At 38.8% G+C, this 26,701-nt stretch overlaps 1 protein-coding gene across 1 annotated transcript in view; it reads left to right on the top strand.

Annotated features, from left to right (window-relative positions):
* Window positions 1-26,701, top strand: part of LOC119419585 (plakophilin-4) — a 75,792-nt gene that overhangs the window by 15,665 nt on the left and 33,426 nt on the right. Inside the window, exons 3-7 of the mRNA XM_037686937.1 lie at window positions 4,066-4,178; window positions 11,007-11,041; window positions 19,967-20,160; window positions 20,588-21,164; window positions 24,802-24,828. Of these exons, the coding sequence (XP_037542865.1) occupies window positions 4,066-4,178; window positions 11,007-11,041; window positions 19,967-20,160; window positions 20,588-21,164; window positions 24,802-24,828 (946 nt within the window). The remainder of the gene's footprint in view (window positions 1-4,065; window positions 4,179-11,006; window positions 11,042-19,966; window positions 20,161-20,587; window positions 21,165-24,801; window positions 24,829-26,701) is intronic.

Here is a 26,701-nt window from a genome sequence, read left to right on the forward strand (position 1 = left end):
TATATATATATATATATATATATATATATATATATATATTGATTTTAGTGTTAGTAAGTCACATTAAGTTAGAAAACTTTATTATAATGTGTATATGTGAGGGGGTGAGCTTTTAAACCTTTTTGTGCCAAGAAGAGAATTAGAATGCAAAGCATAAATGTAAAAACCCAAGAGGACATTAAATTCTGCAGAACAAAATATGTTTAATGTTTGTTGCCATTAAGTCGATCTTTTTGTGTCCTAAATGCAATCCTCCTACTTGCTATACATATAAGCCAGTGGTCCACAATCCTGGTCCTCGAGGACCACTATCTTGCATGCCTTAGTTGTTTTCCTGCTCTTCAGCATGTCTTCAAGTTCTACAGAAGCCTGGTAACCACTCATTGATTCAAATTAGGTGTGCCGGAGCAGAGAAACATCTAAAAAAAATGAGGCTAGAGGCTAGAGGCTGAGTCCCTAGAGGACCAGGACTGTGGAGTATCACTGTATGATTTACATAGCAGTAGAGCTATACAGACAATGCATAGTACTACAACTTGGAGAAGTACTATAGCTTATTTGTCAAGCAAGACAAAAGTTTTTTTTTAGTTGTGGAGCTCCATACAGGAAGCTTGGGAGCATTCTCTTTGGTTTTCCATGCTGGGGAAAAAAAAAAAAATGGCAGGTTGCCAGTCTGCTGTAGGCTAAAAAACACTCTGAAAATCAGAAGTGACTTCCTTGTGGCTGCATCACATTGTTCCGCTGTTCAAAGCCAAAATCACTTACCAGTTCATAATTGAGACTAAAGGTAATAAAGAACGATGCAACAGTTTCTTTTTTTCTTTTTTTTTTTTACATGCTTCTTTGTAATAAGAACTTTGTGTCATGGTCTGTGTTTCTTTCTGGTTATCTTAGTTTATTTTTCCTTGTGGTTTTGATTTTTCTCTGTCCTTTGTGTTTTGGTTCAGCTCCCTGTGTTTCTGTGTCACTCCTCACTCTCACCTTCAGTCAGCTTCAACAGGTCTTCAGCCAGTAATCACTCACACCCATTTCTAATGAGCTATCATCCCAGGTGCTGTCACTTTCCTCTCTCCCTTGGCTCTATTTAAACCATTTCTGTTCACCACCCCAACAGCGACTCATTAGTTTGGTTTCATACCAAATGTCTCCATCCTCCCTCCTGTGGTCCAAGATGTTATCCCTCTTGTGGTCCTCGTTGTTTTCCTTTTTGTATTTACTGCCACGTCAGCCATTGTTTTCATTTGTATACGAATAAATTATTTTATTTAACTTTGAACTCTCCGTGTCTGCCTGCATCTGGGTCCAACCTCACGGATCTCGATACTTTGTAGCTTGCATTCAAGTCTCAGGACAAGAGACTGATTCTCTGCCAAACACCCAACTGGATTATAAGCTTAGAAAACAGAAAGCATAGAGGTGGCAGGCCGAGAATAGTAGTGCATTTACTGGAGTTGTGTGTCTGTTTATGTTGGGCTGAATACAAATGGTATTAGTCCCTCTTGCACTCATAAAACATGAACATCACACCGAGGTGTCATACTCATAAACAAACCTCTTAAGAGTGATCTGTTACCTTGTTAACATTTTTTCCCTTTCTAACCACACATCTATATGTTTTATACCCTCTTGTGTTTATTTGTGTACACTGATAGCAGAAGTGATCCGGATTATTTTTTTAAATTATGTCAGAAATTAAACATTAAACGTAAACCAAGACAAATAAAAAAAAAACAAGTCTCTGAAAATATATATATTTTGAAAACCTTTTATATTTATTACGAAGATAAGATAAGAACTTTATTGATCCCGCAGGAAATTGTTGTGCCAGGATTTCAATATAAAGGAACACACAAGGAATCACACAGGATATAAAAAATAACATAATATAACAATAAAAATAACAATAACTTTGTTATTATGGTTATTACTTTGTTGTTAACAATACATTTGTCTTACCACTACATTTACTGCATCTGTTTATTAACATTCAGCCAGGAATAACAGGAGAGACTTACTTTGGAGATCAATTGATTATATTTAAAGATTTATAGTTAGGCCTGTCACGATACCAAATTTTGCTTGGCGATTAATTGTATCAAAAATTATTGCGATAAACGATAATATTGTTTGAAATTTTACAATAATTACCGGTATTAATTGTTGTCAAATTGAAGAAGAAATGTTGATAAATTTTTTGTGTAGTACCTTGTTTTTGACCACTGGATGGCAGTATAAGACTATTTGAACTGAAGGATGGATAGTGAGGGAGCGAGCAGCGTATCTTTTTAAGAAAAATGGGAGGGAGGCCCCTTGACGTGACATGGACTGTCTCTCCTTCCTTTCTCCAATTCTCAAAATGGTGAATGTTCGGTGTGGTTTGAGCTATTTAGCATTGCATTTTTCACACAAAGCTTTTAATTAAAAAAAAAAAAAATCAGTAAACAAGTTCTCAGCTTCTTTTTGCAGAGAAAAAACATCTTTTTAGACAAAAGCACGGGTTTCAACCATGAATTTTAGAGCTTCGACAAGACTGTTTTTTTTCCCGAGGTCAGCCTGTTAGCTTAGCTCGTAGCTTAGCTTCTCAGCTTAGCTGCTTTTAACGATCCAAAAACATGATTTTGGACGGTTAAAGCGGTTTTTAAAGAAAAGAGAAAAAAAGAGAAAGGGAGGGGTCAGTGAAGAGCACCAGAGTTGAGCTTTTGTCTTCCAGTGTCTTCAGTAGAAAGAGAGAGACGAAGAAACGATAAAGCCAATAAATGAAAACGAGGTCAATAATTTTCATTTATCATGTGATTAACTGATTTATCATTTATCACGACAGGCCTATTTATAGTCTTTCCATGTACACTTATAGCCATGATGCTAACGTGTTATTCATTTTACAATATTTACTCTTTTACTATCCAGTTTTCTCCTTGTTACTTATGGGTGTGTAAAACGATATATACATAGAGTTTCTTGGGATACTGTACAGGTATTTTATCCACAATAAGAAAGGTATTACATTAAGGAAACAGAGGGGAGCACCTTTCTTTTCTGCAAGCTCACTCTCATTGCAGTCAAGCTTCACATACCTTCACTGAAGCAGAGGAGAGGTGAGCAGCAGAGAGTATAAAGTGGTATTAGCTTGGGGGAGGGGTGAGCACAGCTTGTCTACAATGTGGAGGAAATTTTTGGTGCAGCCCCAGGGACCACAGGAGGGGTGTGAAAAGTACGCTGGTCTTAGTGATGTGGAGTGACTAAATTTTCTTAGACAGGTCACAAAGCATGTGTATAGCTAGTTCATGTGTCTGTGTATGCAGTTGGCTGTGAATGTAATCGACCGTGATAATGGTCATTACATGGGACAGCTAAGGATAGCGAGGAGAGATGCTTTCCGCCTGCGCAGTGAGTTATGGTTAGCAAACTCTTTTTGCAAGAGAAGTTTAGAAAAATGCCTTTTTCCTGCCAAAGTAGTGCTGTGTTTGAGTAAAAATGGTGGTTTAAATGTATGCAAATAGAAGGGTGAGTGTGTGCCATCATTTTTCTGTGCATAGTAGACCTTGCGGGTCTTACGAGTGTCATGATGCAGCGCTTAAAGCCACATAGCTGTGCAAGTAACGTCCTTGCTTGGGCGAGATAATTAGTCAAAAGCTGACTCGTTCCCAACTCCCATAGGAACATAGCCATGAAGGCTAAATATCACCCACTGAAGTGGTGCTTATCCCTCTGTGTGGGCTGAAAATATGACAATATCTTATAGGCCACATGTCTGTGTGTGCTTCTCTGTGTGTATAATTTAAAACTTTGGTTTGCGTGAGTGTATACATACTATAATCTCTTTTTAGAATGTTTTCAACTGTTAATTTCTTAATGTGCTTTAAGCCTACATTGTTGCATCATTAACCTACATACGTCAATGAAGGCCAAAGCTGTTGGAAAAACCTGTTTTATGCCAGTCTACTCACTTTACATCAAGTTCACGTTTGTTGTCATAGTCAACAGTGCAGCTACATAAAAACTCTGATGGTAATGCTTTATTTTGACCTTGTGTTTCGTGCCTCTGTCTGTTGGGCTTGTGTGTAGGAGCTTCAGTTTGAGCGGCTAACCAGGGAGCTGGAAGTGGAGAGGCAGATTGTGGCCAATCAGCTGGAAAGATGCAGACTTGGGCCCGAGTCACCAGGCGCTGATAGCAGCAGGTAAGGGGAAGCTGTGCACATATACACACACTTGTCACAATCCAACACATGGCTTCTCCCTCCTTCACAGCAGTGACCCTATTTCATAGTGTATGAAACCTTATGGCATCATAGAATCGCGATGAGCCACTCAGAATGCCCACTGGTGACTGGCTCCTTTCTCTTTTTCTCATACGATGTTTTATGTGGCAATGAAACAAATTATTCCCTCTATATATTATTTATATTTATATATTTATTACTATTATACATTTAGAAAATGTAGATATGTCTTGTGGAGGGCACTTTTCAGTTGAATATTTACATTTTAAAGCAAATTACAAAGCATATGTTTGCTTTTAAGAGCATGCATGACAGTGAGGTGAAGTGAAACTAGCTCCCAGTAATTTTACTCTTGGAATTTGTGACTATGTTATTAGCCAAGGCTCCAGGCTGCCTGATCATCACACCTATGTGGTCATGCATTTTGTTTTGCTGCCTGTAGCTCGAACACATTTGAGCGTTCCAAAATAGGATCATGTCCCAATGGGTGACAAATTCTCAACAAGCTTGCCAATTGAAAAACAAAAGGATTCAATGTTTACCTGTGATGAATGGGAAATACACTGAACAGTAACTTGGAGAACGTTTGTACACAACAAAACCTTTTGAAAGCCATTTGAAGCAAAAAGACCTTCTTTTTTTTTTCATGTTTGAACCCTTTTTTGCACTTAATAATCAGACAGCATGTAACCTGAAAAGTAAGATGACTTTAGAAACTCATGCTTCATGTTCATCATTATACAGTAAGCTGCGTATATGGACTTCATATGAACATCTCATTGTTTTCAGCCATTATATTAAACTAATTGTTCCCCACCAGGAAAACTCTGCAAGACATATCAGTCTTTAACTGATGTAAATAAATGCAGCTGTCTACCGTGGCCATGTAACGGCATAGATTTTGCTTCAGTTAATTTCCTCTAAACATGAGTCAGAGTGTATTTTAAGCTTTCAGCACCTCTAACGGTACATTCATTTCAGTCATCCTTTGATACAGTTTATGGACATTTTCTGGTTCACAAATAAGGTTAATGGGTATTAAATTTGTTGCTTTAAACCTATCCAGATATATCATTCTTATTCTACATTAGTGATAAGGCTGTGAAAAATGCTTCACATTCACAATGCTTACAAAGGACTAATTGGTATGCAAGTTTGAGCTGCACTTCTTCTCAAATGTCTGCATTATAATTGGGCTATGTCTGGACCTACAGTTTCAGTTTAAAGATTTGAGTTGATATTTTCTGGCTTTTTTTTACAATAACCCTCATGTCCTTGGAGTCAGTTCTCATTCTTGCACTCCAAGCTGCACACATGTAGCTTGCTCTATACAGGAGTGAATGTCCTTTTCCCTCTTAATGCACCCTCTTTTAGACGAGAGGAAGTATGCTGGGTACTCAAAACCATCTGAAAACAAGTGAGGGGCTTTTGATTTTTCTCTTTAAGAAATTCTGTTTTTATGCCTCAAATGTCATGTACCAATCTGCAACAATGACCATATTTAGGTAAACTAGCTGCACATTTGCTTTAATGTGATATATTATAAGACAAAATATCCAAACATGTTTGTCCCAATGTGTACTGCATGGTTTGGTTATACACTTATAACTTAGTGTAACATATCATTATTACAAAATATTACAAAAATTTGAAAAAGGTTTTAATATAAATAGTAAAACATCAAAGTTCATTCTCAATAATACAGGTAAAAAAATCTAACAACATTGAGTCAGGTCCTCTGGACGGTTTATTTTTTTGTTGAAACTTTTCATCCTCCACCAAAAGGACTTCATCAGTCTGAGGAGCCACAACAAACTCAGTCCCACAAGCAGCACAATCACATAGTGGGTCCACCAGTTTGATGGTGATAAGATGGTTTCTGGAGTCCACCCTCTTTCTTGTCCTCTCTTTTTCTGTGGGGAGAGGGTGAACTCCAGAAACCATCTTATCACCATCAGACTGGTTTGGCCCACTATCAGTATGTTTACATGCGCAAAATTCTTTGACTGGATTGAAATGTTTTCAGATTAAATAATCCAAACGCATCGTTTACATGGGCACGATCTATTCACGACGAGCGTTTACATGCAGCAGGGTTTTATTCAGAATAGAAGTACTGACATGTGCAGAGTGGTAAACTCTCCTTAATAAAACACAGAAGAAGAAGTTCTACTTCCGGGATGAACGTAAACAAACCTGAGCGCCCAAAATGGACCTGTGCCAGGTTTTAATGATGGTGCAGACTTTTCTGCACTCCCTGACTGAGCTACAGGTAATGCAGATGATTTTGAGCTCTTTCAAAGTTTCTAGTAGAAATGTTGTGTCGCTCACCGACCAGTTTTGCTTCCCCGACATATTAACATCTAGCCAGGTGAAAATACGTGAGGTAGACAGGTCACATATGTGCAGTCAGGGCAGTTTTCCACAATCGGAATAAAATGATCAGATTAAGTGTTTACATGTACACCATTCGGATTATGAATTTGCATAAACTACCCGTCTCATTCTGATTACAAATTCTTTTGGATTGAGCTGAGTAAACAAAAAATAATCAGAATGGGGCTTTTACACAACATATTTTTATTCCGAATGGCCTTTTAATCCATTTACGTATGTCCATGTAAACATAGTTAATGTGAGTATGCTGCTTGTGGGACTGAAGCTATGTTTACATGGATGTAAGTAATCAGATTAAATGGCCATTCAGAATACAAATGTGTCATGTAAACACCCCATTCTGAATAGTTTTTGTTGATTCAGCTCGATCCGAATGAATGTGTAATCGGAATGAGAGGTGTGGTTTATGCCGATTCATAATTCAAACGCTGTGCATGTAAACACTTAATCTGATTATATTATTCCGATCGTGGAAAACTGACCTGATTGCACATGTGCGACCTGTCAACGTCACGTATTTTCCCCTGAGCGACACAACGTTTCTCCTAGAAACTTTGAAAGAGCTCAGAATCATCTGTATTACCTGTAGCTCAGTCAGGGAGTGCAGTAACGTCTCCACCATCATTAAAAACCTGTCTCGGGTCCATTTTGGGCACCTAGGTTTGTTTACATTCATCCCGGAAGTAGAATTTCTTCTTCTGTGTTTTTTTTAAGGAGAGTTTACCACTCTGCACATGCCAGTATTTCTATTCTGAATAAAAGCCTGCTGCACGTAAATGCTCGTTGTCAACAGATTGTGCCCATGTAAATGATACATTTGGATTATTTAATCTGAATACATTTCAATCTGATCAAATAATTTTGTGCATGTAAACATAGCTACTGTTTGTTGTGGCTCCTCAAACTGATGAAATCCTTTGGACGACAGACGAAATGGTTCAACAAAAAAAGAAACCGTCCAGAGGACCTGACTTAACTTTGTTGGATAAATACTAGTAAAATATTTTTCTCTTTTTCTTCTCTAAAATCTTGTTTTGATGTATTTTTATGGTGTTTTAAATCAAGCTAATACAGCATCTAATTACTATTGTTAAAAACGTGTATGGTGACACTTGGCCCACGAGGCCAAGAAGACCACAGCATCCAACATTAACACCATTCATATGCCTATTTTAAAGCAAGACAAATGAAACGGTTGCCACAGAGTTTGTGTTCGACTTGAGATGAGCTTTTACACAGAAGTCACGCTGACTGGCTCAAACGCGCAGCAGGACAATTGCAGAGGTGATGGGACACTTAAGGCTTCTGATAAGAGTCATTACATTTCATAACCCCTCAGAGGATGGTCACTCTTTATATTTCTGCAAACGTAAAAGAAGCAGTTGTCAAACCTGTCCTTTGGCAGCACTCAAAGTTTTGACCTCCTGCATGGTTAGTCATTCACTAGTGAAAATGATGTCTAGGAAATGAAGTGTACTGGCAGGGTACGGCTTGCTGTAGATCATCTTTTACTTTTACTGAAACTAATGGTGCCTTTTCCAGTTTGTAGTCAACATGCAGCGTGCAGCCTTATCACCATTGTCGTCATGGTAGCCACTCTTCTGCTTGATATGCTATGGTTCAGTGGTGCACAACTTTCCCAGCATCCTCTTTTTAATTGCCTGTGGGCTCATTACAATGCTGAAAGTTGAGCTTCTTTAGTGTCACCTTGGATGAAAGAAAACTGGTTGTAGTAACAACTCTAAACGTGTTACATTAATGACCAACAGGGAAGAGATATAAAGATAAAACTAGTTGTTAGACTACTCTGAGGTCATCTTCTTTATCTCTGTCTGTTATAATGACTAACATGAAAAAGAGAATCTGACTTGTCTTTAATTAGGAAGTGTTTTCATAAGTAGTAGAACATTTTAAGTAGTTAAGATGTACTACTTCATGCTTAACTGATGTGCTTTTATACTTCATCTTAAATAGTAGTGTTTGGAGTGTATTTTTTTAAAGAAACTGAATTTTTTAGTAACACTTGCTTTAGTAAACATGAACAGACATGTTTGCATTTTGTACATTATGATGAAGGAAAAGCTTTTGTTTAAGTTTTGTTTTGAATTATTTTTGGTTAAAATGGAAGATTATTGATTAGAAAGCTTGAAGCAAGTAATAACTTTATTCCTCTTTTGAAGAAGTCGTATAAAACGGTAAGGCAACTTTCACACTGCAGGCAAACTAAAGTGGCCCAAATGTGACTATTTTCCCACCCCTTTGTGGCCCATATCAGTTTTTCACGACATTCTGAATGTGACAAATTCAATTTATTCAAATCTGACCCAGGAGTTTTTGTTCATGTATAGTACATTAGATATAGATCTAATGTTTTTCAAAGCGACCTTAGTCTGAATGGTCATGTTGCATTTCATCTGACTTTTATTTCAGTGATGTAAAGCTAAGCAGATTGATCTGCGTATTAATAATGATATCAACCTGGAACAGTTTAAATCTTTGAACTACAGGTCTTCAGCTACAGATCAAAAGTCAAGCTGTCTCGTCTTTGTTCTTTAATTTTCCTTATCCTGGATGACTGAGATTCTATAGCAACATATAGATGCATCTGAGAAAATCTGAAAATTGTGTAAAATTTATTTTTCTTTTGTCATTCATTTAAGAAGGTGAAACTCATATATTATATATATTCATTACACATAGTGTGAAATATTTCAAGCCTTTATTTATTCTAGTTTTGATGATTATGGCTTACAAATAACGAAAGAAAAAAAAAATTCAGGTCTCAGAAAATAGAAATGTTGTGAAGAGGTTCAGTACTGTAAACTCATCCTAATCAGCTGATTAACTCCTCGACATGAGCTACAAATATTTAATTCCTCGCGTTGAGCCACTCCTGAAGCAGAGACATCAGAAGCGTCTTATCTGCTGAGGAGAAGAAGAACTGGACTGTTGCTCAGTGGTCCAACATCCTCTTTTCAGATGGAAGTAAATTTTGCATGCCATTTAGAAATCAAGGTCCCAGAATCTGCAGGAAGAGTGGAGAGGCCCAGAATCCACGTTGCTTGAAGTCCAGAGAAGTCTCCACAGTCAGTGATGGTTTGGGTCCATGTCCTCTGCTGGTGTTGGTCCACTGTGTTTTCTGAAGTCCACAGTCCATACATCTATTTTTTATTTTAGACATTTTAGAGCTCTGGAGATGCTGATTTCATTTTCCAGCAGGACTTGGTACCTGCCCACTCTGACAAAGGCTGGCTGTGGAATATTCTAATTTTCATTATTTGTCAGCAATAATCATCAAAACTACAATAAATAAAGGCTTGAAATATTTCACTCTATGAGAAGTGAATGTATGTATGAATTCTGAAATGACAGACGTAAAAAAATGAGCTTTTTCACGATATTCTAACGTTTTTAGATGCACCTGTATGATGTGCATCGGTATCAGACCGTTTCAATAATAACTTGATGGGATCGATACTTGAGTTTGTTTTTACCTTCAGTATGTTGCTGTCGATCCAGAACCACAATCCTGGGCTGGAAGAGCCACCAAGAGTCTAGATTAAATGTAAACACCGAACCATACAAGCATGTCACATAATAACTTAGTCAGCTCTGATTGCACAACAACTTCAGAATCACACATACTAACATGTATATCATCCATATTTACTTTCTTAAACACAACGTGCTGCGTGAGATGTCTCGTTTTCTATTGTGCATGCGGGTCGCCTGCAGATGGTTCACACTAGAGTCTGATGGAAGTCACATTTAAATGAAAATGTGAATGACCATGCAAAAAAAAACAAAACAGATCAGAGCAAACATTTGGAATTAAGCATTACAACTTTCAGCGTGAACATAACGGAAGTTAACCAAGACTAACCCGTGAAATTTAAGCATATTACTGTACATACTATCTTTTAGAAGTACTACATCTTTTCTGTTCATACAGGGATATCACTAATGTCAGTGTGCTTTAAAGGTTTGTGTGGGAAGGCAGTTTGATCTTCTCTCACTTTGTTGTATATTTTTTCAGCTCTCATTAGGTTGTGTCTATCCAATGGTTATTTTCTTAGCCTGCTAATATACTCTGAATGTGGAAGAACTGCTCTCAGACCAGCACTGATAACTGTTTTTCACTCAAACAGAACAGTCTTTCAGGCTTGATAAAAAAAAAAAAAAAAAAAAAAAAAACATTAAAATTAGTTAAATTAGTTAAACTTTGTTTGTTCCAAACACTGTATTGGTCCTTTCAAATATTGTTGTAAAACCTCTAATAAAGGAGTACATAATGTATAGAAGCACTTCACTTGTTTTTTGTTTTGTTTGTTTTTTGCTTGTTCTTTCTCTGATATTTACTTTTTGAATCCATTCTTTCCTCTCTCACAGCTCATCTGAGAAATCTCTGCCATGGAGAACAGCAGGTATGTTGTTTTACACTGCAAAATAAATTAACTTCGTCTTTTTTAGAATTTTTTTTTTCTATTTCCATCCATCCATCCATCCATCCATCCATCCATCATCTTTTACCCATTTCTTCCTTTCGCGGGGGTCACTGGTGCCCATGTCCAGCTATCACTGTGCGAGGCAGGGTACACCCTGGACAGGTCTCCAGTCCATCACAGGGACACATAGAGACAAATGAGACAACCAACCATTCACTCTCTCATTCACACCTGGACAATTTAGAATTACCAATCAGCCCAACATGCATGTTTTTGGTCTGTGGGAGGAAACCGGAGTACTTGGAGAAAACCCACGCATGCACCTAGAGAACATGCAAACTACACCCAGAAAGGTCCCCCTGACTGGGATTTGAACTGGGGCAACCTGCTCACTGAGAGGCAGCAGCGCTGCCAACGTTACCACCGTGCTGCCCTTTTTCTATTTCAATTTGTTTAATATTGTCAGATTTTGTTTGACATTCTTTAGACTCGCACAGCAGCTCACCCACCTTCATTAAAATAATAATAGAACAGTAATTTAGAACTGCAGTGACTACTGACCTCTCCATCTCTCCCTAGTTAGGTCCACTATAAATGATAAGGGATTAGACCAGGGACAATGTGTTAAGTATCACTGTGATAAAATATTGAAAGTTTGACAAAACCTCCTTAGCTAAGTGCTTCTCTTCTTACTGAGGATAGAAAAAATGCTTGTCTGAGTGTGTGCTTCTGTGCATGCAGAGTGCATTCCTGACATGTTTTACATTTCCTCGATAATCTACCAGTGCGACCCTCTTCAACAAAGCAGTTGACAGCCCCCCGGCATGTTCTTGTTTAATAGTTACTGCATCAGTGACAGGTGACAGAAGGATGTTTTTTTTTTTTCCCACATCTATTCACTGTCTGATTGTTTTAACTCTCATTCTGATCAGATTTTTGGAAAAGAACAGATAATAAATTGCATTTGCTAACATCTTTAATGGCTTATTAATTGCATAGTGAAAAGCAGAATTTTTGCAGTGGTCATTAATCTTTTATTGTCGATTCTGTCAAGAGAGCCCATGGGGGTGTTATAGCAGTACATCTGCACTGGGAATATTAATACCACTTGCTTTTCTCATTAACTGTCTGCTCCTCATTTCCTTTCTGAATGCATTTCATTAGTGTTATAACAGAACAGGAGACTAATCACAGTCACAGTTTTGTTTTGTGTTGATTGATAATGATACCACGGATAACAAATGACAGTCAGATGTGGTTTTATACTTTAAGCAAATACAACTCTGAATATGGGAACAAAGTGTTTCCTGGAGGATAGAATTATGACTGCTGAAACAAGTCTTTCTGCCTCTGGAAATGTCACACTTAATGTCCACTAAGAGTAGAGGAGAAACGCCACCGAGTTGAACATTTCTTTGTTTTCTGTTTGCTGTGGTCTTCATGTTCCATCCATTCATCCATCATCTTCCGCTTGGTCCGAAGTCGGGTCTCGGGGGGCAGCAGCTTGAACAGGGAGACCCAGACATCTCTTTCCACAGACACCTCTTCCAGCTCTTCTGGGAGGATTCCAAGGCGTTCCCAGGCCAACCGAGAGACATAGTCTCTCCAGAATGTTCTGGCTCTTCCCCGGGGTCTCCTCCCAGTCGGACATGCACGAAGCACCTCCCTAGGGAGGTGTCTAGGAACCATCCTTACCAGATGCCCAAACCACCTCAACTGGCTCCTTTCGATGTGGAGGAGCAGCGGTTCTACTCTGAGTCTCTCCTGGATAACTGAACTTCTCACCCTCTCGATGAGGGAGAGGGCGTGCCCCAGAGGAGAGGGCGTGCCCCATAGGTCATCTTAGCACCAGCATAACTGGTTTTGTCCACTTTGGAGTAGGCTGTTGTGGGAGAAGCAGTTTTGTTTGCTATCCTGATGCATGCTCAATAATCCAGGTAGAAAAATCTAAAAAAGTTAAATCTGGTCCTATGGACATTAAAAAAAAAACAAAAAAAACAAAGCAAAACTGCAGCAAACAAACTGGTTGATCCACTCTGAGAAGGTGCTATTTAAGAGACTGAGCTGAATACAGCACCTCAGACTGAGGAAGTCTTTCAGATGAAAGATGAAACGTTTCTACATTTTTTGTTGTTGTTTTGCTTTGGTTTTTTTCAATGTCCAGAGGACCAGATTTAACTTTTTTAGAGTTTTGTTTGGTGTTTCCGCGGACCAATGAAGCCTTCCAGATGGAGGGCGAAACATCTCAGCACAAAAAAAAAAAAAAACCTGTCCTGATGACCTGACTGAACATTGTTGGATTTTATACCTGGATTATTGAGCATAAACTTTGGTGAACTTTTCACCCTATTTCTAAGGGAGAGTCCAGCTACCCTGTGGAGGAAACTAATTTCAACCGCCTGTATCCACAATCTCATTCTTTCGGTCACTACACAGAGCTCATGGCCATAGGTGAGGGTAGGAACGTAGATCGACTGGTAAACAGAGAGCTTTGCCTTACAGCTCAGCTGCCTCTTCACCATAAAGGATCGGTACAGAGTCCGCAATACTACAGATGCTGCACCAATCCATCTGTCAGTCTCATGCTCCATTCTTCCCTCACTCATGAACAAAACCCCAAGATACTTGAACTCCTCCACTTGAGGCAGAACTTCACTCTTGATCCAAATAGAGCAATCCACCCTTTTTCGACTGAGAACCATGGCCTCAGATTTGGAGGTGCTGATTCTCATCCCTGCCACTTCACACTCGACTGTGAACCACTCCAGTGAGAGCTGAAGATCATGGCATGATGAAGCCAACAGGATCACATCATCTGCAAAAAGCAGAGATGGAATCCTGAGGCCACCGAACCGGAATCCCTCTGCCCCCCGACTTCACTGAGAAATTCTGTCCATAAAAGTTATGAACAGAATTGGTGGCAACGGGCAGCCCTGGTGGAGTCCAACTCCCACCCTGAACAGCCTGTAGCAACGGGCCCTTGATCCCATACTCACGGAGCACCCCTCACAGTGTACTTCAAGGAACATGGTTGAAAGGCATCTCCAAGTCCACAAAATACATGTGGACTGGATGGGCAAACTCTCATGACCCCTCGAGGACCCTAGTGAGGGTAAAGAGCTGGTCCAGTGTTCCACGACCAGGATGGAATCCACATTGCTCCTGGACCTGAGGTTCGACCAACGGTCTTCATGTTGGCACTTGAATTCCCAAGTGTCATAGTCGCAAGGATCGCTTGGTCTCTTGGTGGTGTTAATAAAAAACACCACTTATTCAAACTCTAAATACAATTAAAAGTAACCAACATTGTCTAAAAAACTACATTACTTGATAATAACTGTTAGATTTGCTGTTGCCTATTATGTAAAAGCACATCATAAATAAAAACTGTAGTGGTAGATATCAGCTGTTATAATCTGCACTCTGCCTACACCAGGTCGGTATGTCCATCAGAAAGAATTGGAGGCATATAGTCCCTTAAGTGCTCATACATATGCATGTGTAGTCTCATAAAAGCCAGAATCCACATTTATTACTGTAAAATTTATCAAGCTTGACCAGCATTATAATGACATTTTATGGAGACTTTTTTGCTGAAACATTAGTTGGACTCACAATGCAACAGCCTTTTAAAGAGTTGGGAGGGTGTGTATTCAAACATTCATATGGATGATACAGTCCCACATCAAAACACTCAACTTTATTTATAAAATTATTTTAAAACACAGATGTAACCCAAAATACTTAATGTAAAATAAATAAATAAATAAATAATTTAAGACCAGGTAATATAAAACCAAAAATAGGTCATAGATAGCATAATTCAAAAATAATTAATGTCATAAAAATAATATGTTTTTAGGTTGGTTTCAACGACAGAGAAAGTGTCTTGGTGTTATTTTCTGAAGCAGGGAGCTGATCCAGAAAAGGGGAGACAACAAGCTGGGAGCAAAGTGATCTAGTTGGGTTGTAAGGAACAATTAGTTATGCTGGAGCTAGGCCATTCATTGCTTTTGTATGCATTGAGGAGGATTTTGTATTGTATTCTGATAGACACGGAGGCCAGTGCAGAGAGGGTAAAACAGAAAAATGATGGTCTTTCTCAGAAGTACCTGTCAATTTTCTTGCTGCAACTTTATGAAAAAGCTGCATGGTTTTGAAGGACTGTTTATTGCACCTAGCTAGAATGGCATTACAATATTCAAGTCTGCAAGTGATGAAGGCTTAGACCAGTTTTTCAGCATCATCTTGAGTAAGTAAGCTTCTAATTTTATAGATTTTGCAAAAATGAAAAAAAAAAAAGGTCTTTTTGAGACTAATTTGATATGTAGATTAAAGTATAGGTCTTAGATTATGGTAAGATTTGTACTAAAGGCTATTGTAATTCCATCAAGATGATATTTTGAGTGTATAGTGTCTAGAGTTGCATTAGGGTATAAAAAATCGGACCCAGCCCTAGCCCGTAGCCATAATTTCCGAACCTCACCCGATCCGACAAATTAACAGTAATTACAGGTCCGAACCTGAAAAAACCCCAACATTTTTAATTAAGCTTTGACTTCTTATAGCTATAGTTCTTAACGGTCGGTGGACGCGCGCAGCTGAATAAAGGGGGCAGCCGCCAAAGCGCATTTAATGCTTCTCTTGCTTCTGCCTGCATTGGACCCTGCTCTGACATGTCGGATATTTTGTGATCTCACCTGTTTGGGTCGTCGGCCGCGCACATCCGCTGAGTGCAGAGGCTGAATGAACGTCCATTTGGACGATGGACCACTGGCAGTAATCCATCTGAAGCTTATCTGAACTTTTTACCTGTTTCAAGGCCGGTCAGCGCGCGGTGCAATGGCCGCGTGCAGCTGGTGATAGTATGACAAGCCATGTTGCCATTTAATTGGATCGTCAGCCGTGTACGTCCACTGACGCAATCAAAAGCCAGACATGACCCGGCCCACACATTAAGCACATTATGATGGACCGGCCTGGTCTGAATCTGGGTTGGGCGGGGCCAGTCTCTGGGTTAGGATCAAAAATGACAGCTCTAATAGTGTCTTATTTAGTTTTTTTTTTTTTTTTAGAACCAAAAGCATTGATCCCAGATTTATGTGAGTTCAACAAAAGAAAAATTAAGGACATCCAGTTCTTTACGTCCCAAGTCAGGCTTAGAGTTTGAGCAATAAATGAGTCATCTGGTTTAAGTTGTGTATAAAGCTATGTGTCATCAGCATAACAACAGTGCTGTAAGTAATATGTTCGGATAATGTGACCTAAAGTAAACATTTATGAAGAGAAAAGATCTGGACCTATAGCAGAACCCTGGGGAGCACCATGATTAACTTTAGAAAACAGTGAGGACACATTATTGAAATGTATGAAATGAAGTCTTTCAGACAGATATGACTTATTCCAAGCTAAGGCAGTTTCCTTGATCCCAATGATGTGCTCAAATCTGTATTTGAGAATTATGTGGTCAAACGTGTCGAATACAGCACCGAGTGTCACTTAAATAAATAAAAATATCAGGCAATCTACACACCTCTTATGTTAAATTCATTGTTAATGATTGCTCAAAAACCCTTGCCATAAGGAGACAATCCTCCTTTTTTGCATGTTTTCTTTCTCCCTCTGTGCTTGCTGTCCGTTTCTCTTTTTATTTCCTGTGACTGTCTGCTCTGGGATTGTAGTTCCTGCTTTAATAAACAGGGTCAAGACACAGTTTGACAATATGTCATCACAAACTGTTATTAAGTCTTACCATCACTGAAGTTTCACAGTGTGTTAGTTCTTGCAAACCATTTTGTTGTAACACTTAGACAGTTTACTCCTTATATAATATCTCTATATCCCTTCTGTTTCCATGTTGCACTTTTACATAGTTGGTTTCAATTATATTTTACCCTGGTTTTTTTTTTTGTTTGTTTGTTTGTTTGATTGGTTTTGTTTGGTTCTTTCAGCTGCAAAAATATGTATTTTGTTCAAGCTGTTTAGAAAGTGTTGTATTGTGTGTCAGACCATGATGGGGATCAGGAAAGTCAAACCCAAACAGTTTGAAACCTCATAAGATTGTTTTACTCAGAACTATGTTTTCGACAAACAATATTGTCAGAATGACAGAGTTGTTGAAAAGTTAAAAAACAAAAAAACAAACAAAAACATTAAGTAAACCAAACAAAGTTGAGTCAGGCCATCTGGACAGTGTCTTTTGTGGAAATGTTTTGTCCTTCATCCATAGGACTTCATCAGGAAGAGGAGCCACAACAAACTCAGTTCCACAAGCAACACACTCACATAGTGAGCCAACCAGTTTGATGTGATAAGATGGTTTCTGGAGTCCGTACTCTCCCCCGTCAACTCCTCAGAGGCAGGCATATCCAAAGTGGTTCAAAACATCAAAGTTCATGCTCAATAATTCAGGTAAAACATCAAACAAAGTTGAGTCAGGTCATCTGGACGGTTTCTGGATGTTTCAACTGGACGTTCTGGGCGTTTGATTTTTTTTAACCTGAATTGTTGAGCATGAGCTTTGATAAACTTAAAGAAGTTGCTACTACAGGGTGCCACATACAGGCTTATTTCATCTCAGCAGTAATTACCCAATACATACTTTGGCAATTTGAGTGGAGTCAATTTGTCGAGTCAATCGTATCTGTAAATAGACTGGCACTGTTAGATGTCCGGATGTAGAAATGCAAATAGTCTGGTTGTCAAACAGACTCCGCCTGTCAGTCAGCAGCTTTATTGAATGGGTCAGCTTTGGTAACAATGAATGCGTCTTCGTAGGATTCAGCTCCCATTCACACACAGCTAAGCATGCTTGATTTACCAGAACTAGACTGGCTGCCTCTGCCTATTGTTCTGGTGATTGCAGAGAAACCCATTGACTCTTGTCATGCTTAACCGAATTGGGACTATGGGCTAAACTGTGCACAGAAACTGTACGATGGCTACTTCCAGTTTCTGTTGAATCATTATTTGTTTTCCTGTACAAAAGGAGTGGGGCATATTAGAGCATTCCCAAATTAGTAAAGCTGTAAAAATTAATGATACCAGCTGTATACAGCTGTAAAATTAATGTAGCAGAAATCATTGTTTAGTTTGTTTTCCCTCAGTCCCCACCCTCAAAACAAGTTCACTGCTTTAATGACCATTATAAATTTCCAAACCCCTTCTTTCAGTTTTGTTCTTGCTTTCTTCTTCTTAAACACTCTGTCTCTCTTTGACTTTCTGCTCTCCTGTGTCTTCTCTGCCTCAGGGGATACTAAGTCTCGAGTGACTGACAGCTCCCAGTCGCCCATCTATCGCATCAGGACTGGGTCAGAGAAGGTGTCTCTGTACTCCCCAGAGCAGTCTTCCCTTCATGAAAGTGAGGGTCTGTTATTGCCTTCAGTCTATCTTCTGCAGTCCCCTTCTTTAACCTCACATGCATTTTAGTTTTATTTTTTGCTTCAGCTTAGCTCCACTCCATTGTTTCTTTTTTTGGTCTTTTTTACATTAATATTTAGAATTTTAGTACCATACACACTTTCACGTTTTTTTTTTTTTTTTTTCCCAAACCAGACTTTTGGGCCTTACTCTTTTGTGTGAGAGATACAAGCTATGTTTACATGGACATAAGTCATCGGATCAAACGGCCGTTCGAAATAAAAACGCGTCATGTAAACACCCTGTTCGGCTTGTTATTTGTTTATTCAGCGTGATACAAAATAATTTGTGATCAGAACGAAACGGGTGGTTTACGCCGATTCATAACCCGAAGTTATGAATCGGCGAGGTTTGTTTACGTTCATCCCGGAAATAGAACTTCTTCTTCTGTGTTTTTTAAGGAGAGTTTACCACTCTGCACGTCAGTACTTCTGTTCAGAACAAAGCCCGCTGCATGTAAACGCTCGTCATGAACAGAAAGTGCCCATGTAAACGATACATTTGAGTTATTTTATCTGAAAACATTTCAATCCGGTCAAAGAATTTTGCGCATGTAAACATAGCTACAGAGTCAATATATGAGTAAGTGTTTTACCTTTACCGTGGTTGTCACAGAGCTGCAACTGAGAGTTGATGTAGCAGCACAAACCTCACAGGATATACTGTAAATTGTTGACCCCTTATCTAAGCCTTCACTGATGTCATGATGGCGCACACATCTTCTTAGCTGTTTCTTTTCACCTATAAATTGGTGTTTTCACACATGCATTGCAGCATATGGAAAACAAATCTCATGTTTTTTCAAGATAAAAATAACATCCTGCCAGCTTTTTTGTAACAATGCAAAGTGAGACAGTTTATGAATAAAGCAAATGTCTAGCAGACTTTCAACACACACGTATGTTGAGGTTACCATTACAAGTTCTAACTCTTCATGCTTCCCTGTTTGGTTCCCTCTTGTTTGATGTTGTAAATAAATATGCAGTTCTTGTGATATTGATGTCACCACAGCACAGCATCATGAAGCCCTACATGTTGTAAAGAGGGTAATTTCGTACATGTATATTTTCACTCATGACTTTCTTTCTGAGTTCTATCTGATCGCCATTTCCGTACATTAACAGACCAAATTTCCCAAGAGAAGCTTGTGTCTGAACAGCAACTCATGATAAAAAATAGACCGTATTGTCGGCACATTTTCTAAAAAATATCCAGCTTTCATGTGTATAAATGACATATCTGTTTTAAAGAGGCAATTGGTAACAGCTGATCTTTTATAAAAGACTAAGAAAAGCTAAACACTAAATCACAGGGTGGCAAACCTGTTGTTCCCCTGCTGTCATTTTTCATTAGAAAAGCTATTTAGTTAAAGGTCATGTCTGTTATAAAACCTCTTGTAATATCTGTTCCCCTGTGCTCCTAACCCCTTCCCTGTTTTACTAAGTTTTCACTAAACTCATGTCAGTTTCTCACTCTTTCTCTCAGGATCTGCAGGGAATTCGTGTGGTTCAGCTCAGATGAACTCTTACTCTGACAGTGGCTATCAGGATGCCAGCAGTGGCTACCTCAGCAGTCAGAACCACGTCAAGGCAGAGCTGAAGGTGCAGCACTCCTTCCCCGGAGCTGGCACCGGCACCTTTGGGCAGAATACCAGAGCGGAGGGTCAGGCTTCAGCCCAGGTACTGTCAGCAAGTTTCTCACCATTGTATGCCACAACTTCATTGTTTTAATGTTTATAGCTTTTTAAAAAAATTTTATGACTGCAAAATCCTCATTGCTTTAGCCTTGTGAGTACAGAAATTTAAAGTCTTAAAATCACTTAAAGTGAGCTAAGCAGTTCAGCATAAACATGATTCAAACAACTTTGCACACAAAAATTGCTGAGAAACCAACATGTCACTCTGGAGGGGGGTTAGAAGACAACATAAACGTGGCCTATAAAGTCATGCATGTGATGAAATTGTTTATATAATGTTATTTAAAAGTTTAATTCTTATTTTACAACTCAGTTTATGCCAGAGTGTGTAATACGACATGATCATTTTCTTTATATCCCCTTATTGATTGAAGGGAAAAACAACGTTTTTTTTTTTTAATTGCCTGCAGGTTGCAGCAGTCACAACAGCCCAGCCTGGTCGTGCTATGCGAAGGGTTTGTTCAGTGCCTTCTCGCTCTCACTCGCCAGCCTACACCACCAGTATCTCCCCATCCCGTGGCTCTCTGCGTACCTCTATTGGCAGCGCCTACGGCTCCCCCATCATAACCGAACCCAAACCTTACTCCAGCATCTTATCTACAACCCTGCCCTCTGTGCAGCGCACCAACAGCATAGGTGGCAGTAGCTCACCCTACTCCACCAAGAAAAATTCCCCTGCAGGACTGCGTCGCGTGAGCTCCACAAACTCACGATCTGGCACTGCTGGCCGCACCACCTCATCCTATCAGACCTCTGCTGGGTCATCGTCAGCCTGCATGGGCTCGCCTCTGACGATGGCGGACAGTATCAACCCTCCACTGACACAGCAGCCTACTCACTCATCGTCTCCTGTCAGGTCTAGTATGACCGCTGTGCCCCAGCATTACAGCTCCACTCTGCCTCGCTCCATGCTCCACAACACCGACCCCTACGGACCTCAGAGTTACGACATTTATGAGAGGATGACACGACCTGACAGCCTCGCAGGTACTTCACTCAATACACACATGCTGCTTTTTAGTGTGCACCATAGATCTTTTACTACATTTTGAAGAAAGACTAAATGTAAAAAAATATGTTTCTTTTAAAATAAAAAGTTAAGCATTTTTCAGTTAGCTATGGAGTACAGCAAGATGTGCTTAATCCGTTGTCCTCACCAGTAGCCACTTTTTAATGGTCTTGCATACTCTACTTCTTAGTCACAGTAAATCCCAGTTTGAAATAAACGTACTACTGTATACCTAAATGTTTAGTGGATGCATGTGTGTAACAAGGGTCAAGGTTCTTTAATGTCATTCGCATCACATGTGGTACATGAGGTGGAACGAAATTGCATTCACAGGGTCCCAATTGCATCCAACAATAGCAAAAAATATAAAGTGTAAAAAGAAACAAAAATAGAAGGATCTAAGATAAACACTTAAAGATATATGCTAGTCACTGATAGTGCAAAACAATACACCAAACAACAACAGTACGAACATGAGTCTTTGTGGGTGGATGAGTACGAATGAATGAACACAGCAGCATGAAATAATCAGCAGCATGAGATCAGCAGCATGGATGATCAGCAGCACATATCAACTATCAAAGTTGCAGTCTATATATATATATATATATATATATATATATATATATATATATATATATATATATATATATATATATAAGGTTCATCTAAAAAAATTATTGTGAAAATGTTCAGTATATTCTGTCAGTCGTTTCAGAATTTGAAACTCATATTACATAGATTTATTACAAATAGAGTGAAATATTTCAAGCCTTTATTTCTCATATTTTTGATGATTATACTTACAAATAATGAAAAAAAAATCAGTGTCTCTGAAAATTATTAATTAATTATTATTATAATTAATTAATTATTAACTCATGGTGTTACACTCTAATCAGCTACAGTAATTAACTCCTAGACATGAGCTACAAATGTCTTAGTCAAGCCACTCTTGAACCAGAGACATCATCAGAAGCGTCTTACCTGGCTGGTTTGGGGTCATGTCCTCTGCTGGTGTTGGCCACTGTGTAATCTATGTGTCTGTAATAAGAGTTTTCATTCAACCTTTATTTATACAGGCATAGTCACATTGAGCCACAAGGACTCATTTACAAGAGAGACCTGTGTCAGACAGAACATATAAAGTACAGACAACAATAACGGTAAACAATGAAAACAATAAACTACCGGTACAGTAAAAATGCAGTTTCACTTTCTGAAATGATTCACATAAGTATGGAACTTTTTCATGACATTCAAATTTTTTTAGATGCATCTGTGTGTGTGTGTGTGTGTGTGTGTTTCTACATGTTAAATAACAAGCACCTATTTCCAATAAGTAAAAGCTTCAATTAAAAATGTAAGATGGGTTTCTATGTTTAAGCTGTACACACTGAATAAAGGTCAGCTTAAAAAATATAGTTGTGCAAGGCTGTGTGCTTTATTGCATTGTATTTAATTCTAAGTATATAAATTCAGGAAAATATATAACGAAGGACATGCCTGTCCTTACTGGTTTGTCATCTTTTCATCTTAAAATGAAACTTGGCAGATTCAATTTGTATCTTGTTTCAGTCTGCAGCCATAAAAGGAAAATACCTGCCTGTGTAAATTTTCTGCTTTCACATTTTAATGTATTTTACATTGAGAACTAGGGATGCACGATATCATCGGCATGGTATCGGCCAATATTAGCGTTAAAGTTAAATATCGGACATCGGCCATTCCATCAAAATAACGCACCGATATAAAAGGCGCTGTTTTTGTATGACAACCCAGTGACAAGGATGCCTGCAGCACCAGCACAACGTGATGACGTCATGCGTGCCTACCTGATCTGATCTCGGCGGAGAGGAAGAAGTCAAAATGTCGGCGGTGTGGACGTTTTTCTTTTTCCGTTGAGGATATTGGATTCCGAAGATTTTTGGACTACGTTGAGCCTCGCTACATCGTTCCCAGTTAGAGATATTTTTCCGACGTAGCATTACCCGAGTTACAAGCTGTCATTTCTGACATCATTGAGAAGCTAATAGCTGATAGAAATTGGGTGAGTTTTACCACAGACATTTGGACGTCAAGTGTTAGCCCCGTTAGCGTGATTAGTCTTACGGCACAATGGATATACAAAATCTTTGAACTTAAAAAGGCTGTCCTTCATGCACAAGAGTACAGAGGATCCCACACTCCAGCTAGGAACCCGGAACAAGCCTTCACATGTGAAACAGCATCGCAGGTGACTAATTCTAATAAATAACATTTAACACTTTTCATTTAATATAAGTTAAAGTGCTATGCATATGGCTGTTACTGAATATATGTCACCAACTCTTACAGCTGTTACACAATTTTTGTAGCAAATAACTCTAAATAAGAGGACTATGTTCTGACAAAGGAAAGTATCTTAAAAATATCTGTATCGGATATCGACCAAATAAGTTTTAACATATCGGATATCGGCCAAAAATCCAATATCGTGCATCCCTATTGAGAACACTCCTTAAATACGGTAAGTATTCATAACCATATTTAGTACATAACATTTTATTATAAATATTCAGCACTTCAGTCACATGTGCTGTGTCTATTCAGGAATGAATACACTGAGGACATTGTTTTTTTCTGTACATTGTTAAATTTCTTGCCTAATTGTCCTATATGCAGACAAACATTAGCTGTCTTCATGCATGAACGTGAGATGTTGAGAATGTGTAGCCAATTTGATCTTTGGGGCACACAAGAGGGCAGGACCTGCAGCACAGCATGGAGATTGTTGTTTTCTTTACAACGTGCTGAGAATGACTGAGGCTTCGTGGTGACAGTTTTATAGTGATGTCAATAACAGATGTGTCTGAACGTATCCATTGTAGTGAGGAGCGAGCAGAAAGCTTAGTATAAGGTTTAACAGGAAAATGTGTGAATCTGCACACTCACAATAAAAGTTTTAAAGTGGGTTGATTGTGCAAAGTAACAATCCTTACACATATATGGAGAATACCACATTTATTAGACTTTTTTGGGGTTTTGATGTAACTTAAACATTATTATTTAAGCTCACTTTTAGGGGTAACAGATGACAGCTGTGCAGTCACTGACACTGTTTTGCACAGAAGACAGCTACAAGAATACACACACTAAATGTGGTTTGTTTGCCTCCTGTAACTTTTGAAACTACCTGTGCGGGAGAGCTCATGCTGAACTTGGCAGTTGCTAAACTGTCAAGCCTTGTCTTGTAAAGCCTGATATGCTGCATGCACGTGGTGAGAGTTGTTTTTATCTTCATTTATAACCACGCCTGCGTTTTGCTGTACTACATCCTGCAGGGTGAAGTTTTGCCTGGAGTTGGGGTGCGGTTTATGTGAATTCCTCTAAATGTGTCAAATAAAGGACAGCTGCTCATCCAGATTTTAGGCTTGACTTTTGCACTCGTTCACTCTAATAAAGATTCAAATTTTAAAAAGGCTGTTAATAAAGGAAGTCAGGGTTCACTGTCAAACTGCAAAATGTGTTTTTAAAGAGAAATCAGACTCTTCTCATTAAATTTCTAGATGGTTGTTAGAAGGTTAATTTACTTTTTTCTTCTTCTCAACCTCCTGCTGCCGTGGATTTCTTCAGATGCCCTCATTGATGGAGACATTAAAGGTGAAATTTTGGTTGTCGTATTTGTTTCTAATTGTTACATGTCTTTTATTTCAGTACTCCATACACCAGTATTTTTTTATTTTTGATAAGTCCACAGCTGTTGCCATTTGTATTATTCTTTATTTAGTTGATTGTTGTATTGTTAGCTTTAGGCTAAGCTGTTTTCTTGGTATCATTGTCTCCTGTATGTGATCTTTTAATTATATTGTTCAAAACAGTCATTAATTAATAGTTTGATGGACTTTGTGCTATATCAGTAAATGCCACTCTAATACTTTCTATAAGATGCTAAAAGTATAAATCAACAAATGAATCCTATATAATTCAGAACTGTAACACCGATTGTGCTTGAATCTATGGGGTAATGGCTAAAAAGGCAGAAATGAGTGATGGCAGCTGGATTTTGTTTGAAGATAAATTATTTGAGGCTTGTCTTGCATATTTTCCATCACTTAAAGGCTGCAAAATGTGTTTCAGATAGTTCGATTTCTAGTTATTTTGCTGTCACCCAGCGTTTTTATTTATTTTTTATTTTTTTTTATTTGTACTGTGTTTTTATCTAGAGCTGGTACAGCACATTCAAGTGTGTGTGTGTGTGTGCATTGTGGTTTGTTTCTATGTGGCCCTGTGATGGACTGGTGACTTGCTCAGCACGCTGGAGATAAGCACAAGCCTCCCCGGTACCCTGAACAGAATTGGGCAGGTATAGAAAATGAATGGCCTGATAGCCTTTACTGCATATGCTCATTTAAAACTTTTTTTTAAAGCCAGGAAATAAGTAAGATATTTTTAAATAATAAATTCATCCAATAAATAAACAAATTCTGCTCTGAGTGACTGTTTCCTGCAGAGGGGTCAGCCTGTCAGCATAGTTTTGTCTCTGACAGTTTGCTTTCTGCTTTTATCTCAATCTTTTTTGCTGTCCTCAGTTTTAGTGTCACTCCAGCTCCTTTACTTGTTTCTGTAGTCTCCTTTTACATTTCACACCGACACCCCATCTGCATGTTGCCTTTACCACAGTAATTTGTCACAAGTGTATGATGAGACGTATCAATAGAAAATGAGTTGATCACATGATCACTCAAGTGGCAGGTTTTGGAAAATGACACAAACCAGCTAAACTTAACATGTCTGCTTAAACCTGCTTTCCCCATTCGTCTTTTATGATCTTGCTCCTATTTTACACGCCAAAGCATTTATATCCCTTTCTTTTGCTTTATTTCTACCCCTCAATGTCCCCTCTCTTCTTTTTTCTTTCCATCCACCTGGCTCCATCGCCTGCACTTTCACTGGCATGATGTCATAGCTTCCTTTCCCTGCTGAAAAATGGAAAACGAAGACAAATTGTCCCTAATAATGTACTCATTACATTCTGTCCATCTGAGAGCAGAGTGGGACAAAGAGAGGAAATGGCATATCTGCCTGTGCACTGTATCATCCTGAGACCGTAGAAGTTATCATGCTGCAATTTAGTTTCACCACCATTCTCAGTCTTATTGAGTTTCTGGTACGTCTAACACTTTGTTTTTGTGGAGGTTTTTGGCTGGTCTGAGAGGATTCTTGAATATTATTTTTGTTGAGGAATGCACCCAGCTGTATCTGTTACTCCAGAGCAAGCATGCGCCGAGCCACCACCGCCTTTCATCTAGCCTCTGCCAAGTGTAATCTGTTAAAGCCACGGTGAGAGGACTGAGGGGGAGAATTAAATGACTGTAACGTAGAAGGAATGTGGGCCATTCATCCTCAACAGACAGCAGAATGTTATTTCTCCTTGACAATTTGCAGATGCTCATAGAAGTGACTGCAGTGCTTCTATCAAGAGAGCAACGTAAATAAGGCATTCTCCTCATTGGCTATTTAAATGTGGCTACTT

This window comes from Nematolebias whitei, chromosome 13, assembly GCF_014905685.2.
Source record: "Nematolebias whitei isolate Nwh7 chromosome 13, NemWhi1, whole genome shotgun sequence".
NCBI lineage: Eukaryota > Metazoa > Chordata > Actinopteri > Cyprinodontiformes > Rivulidae > Nematolebias > Nematolebias whitei.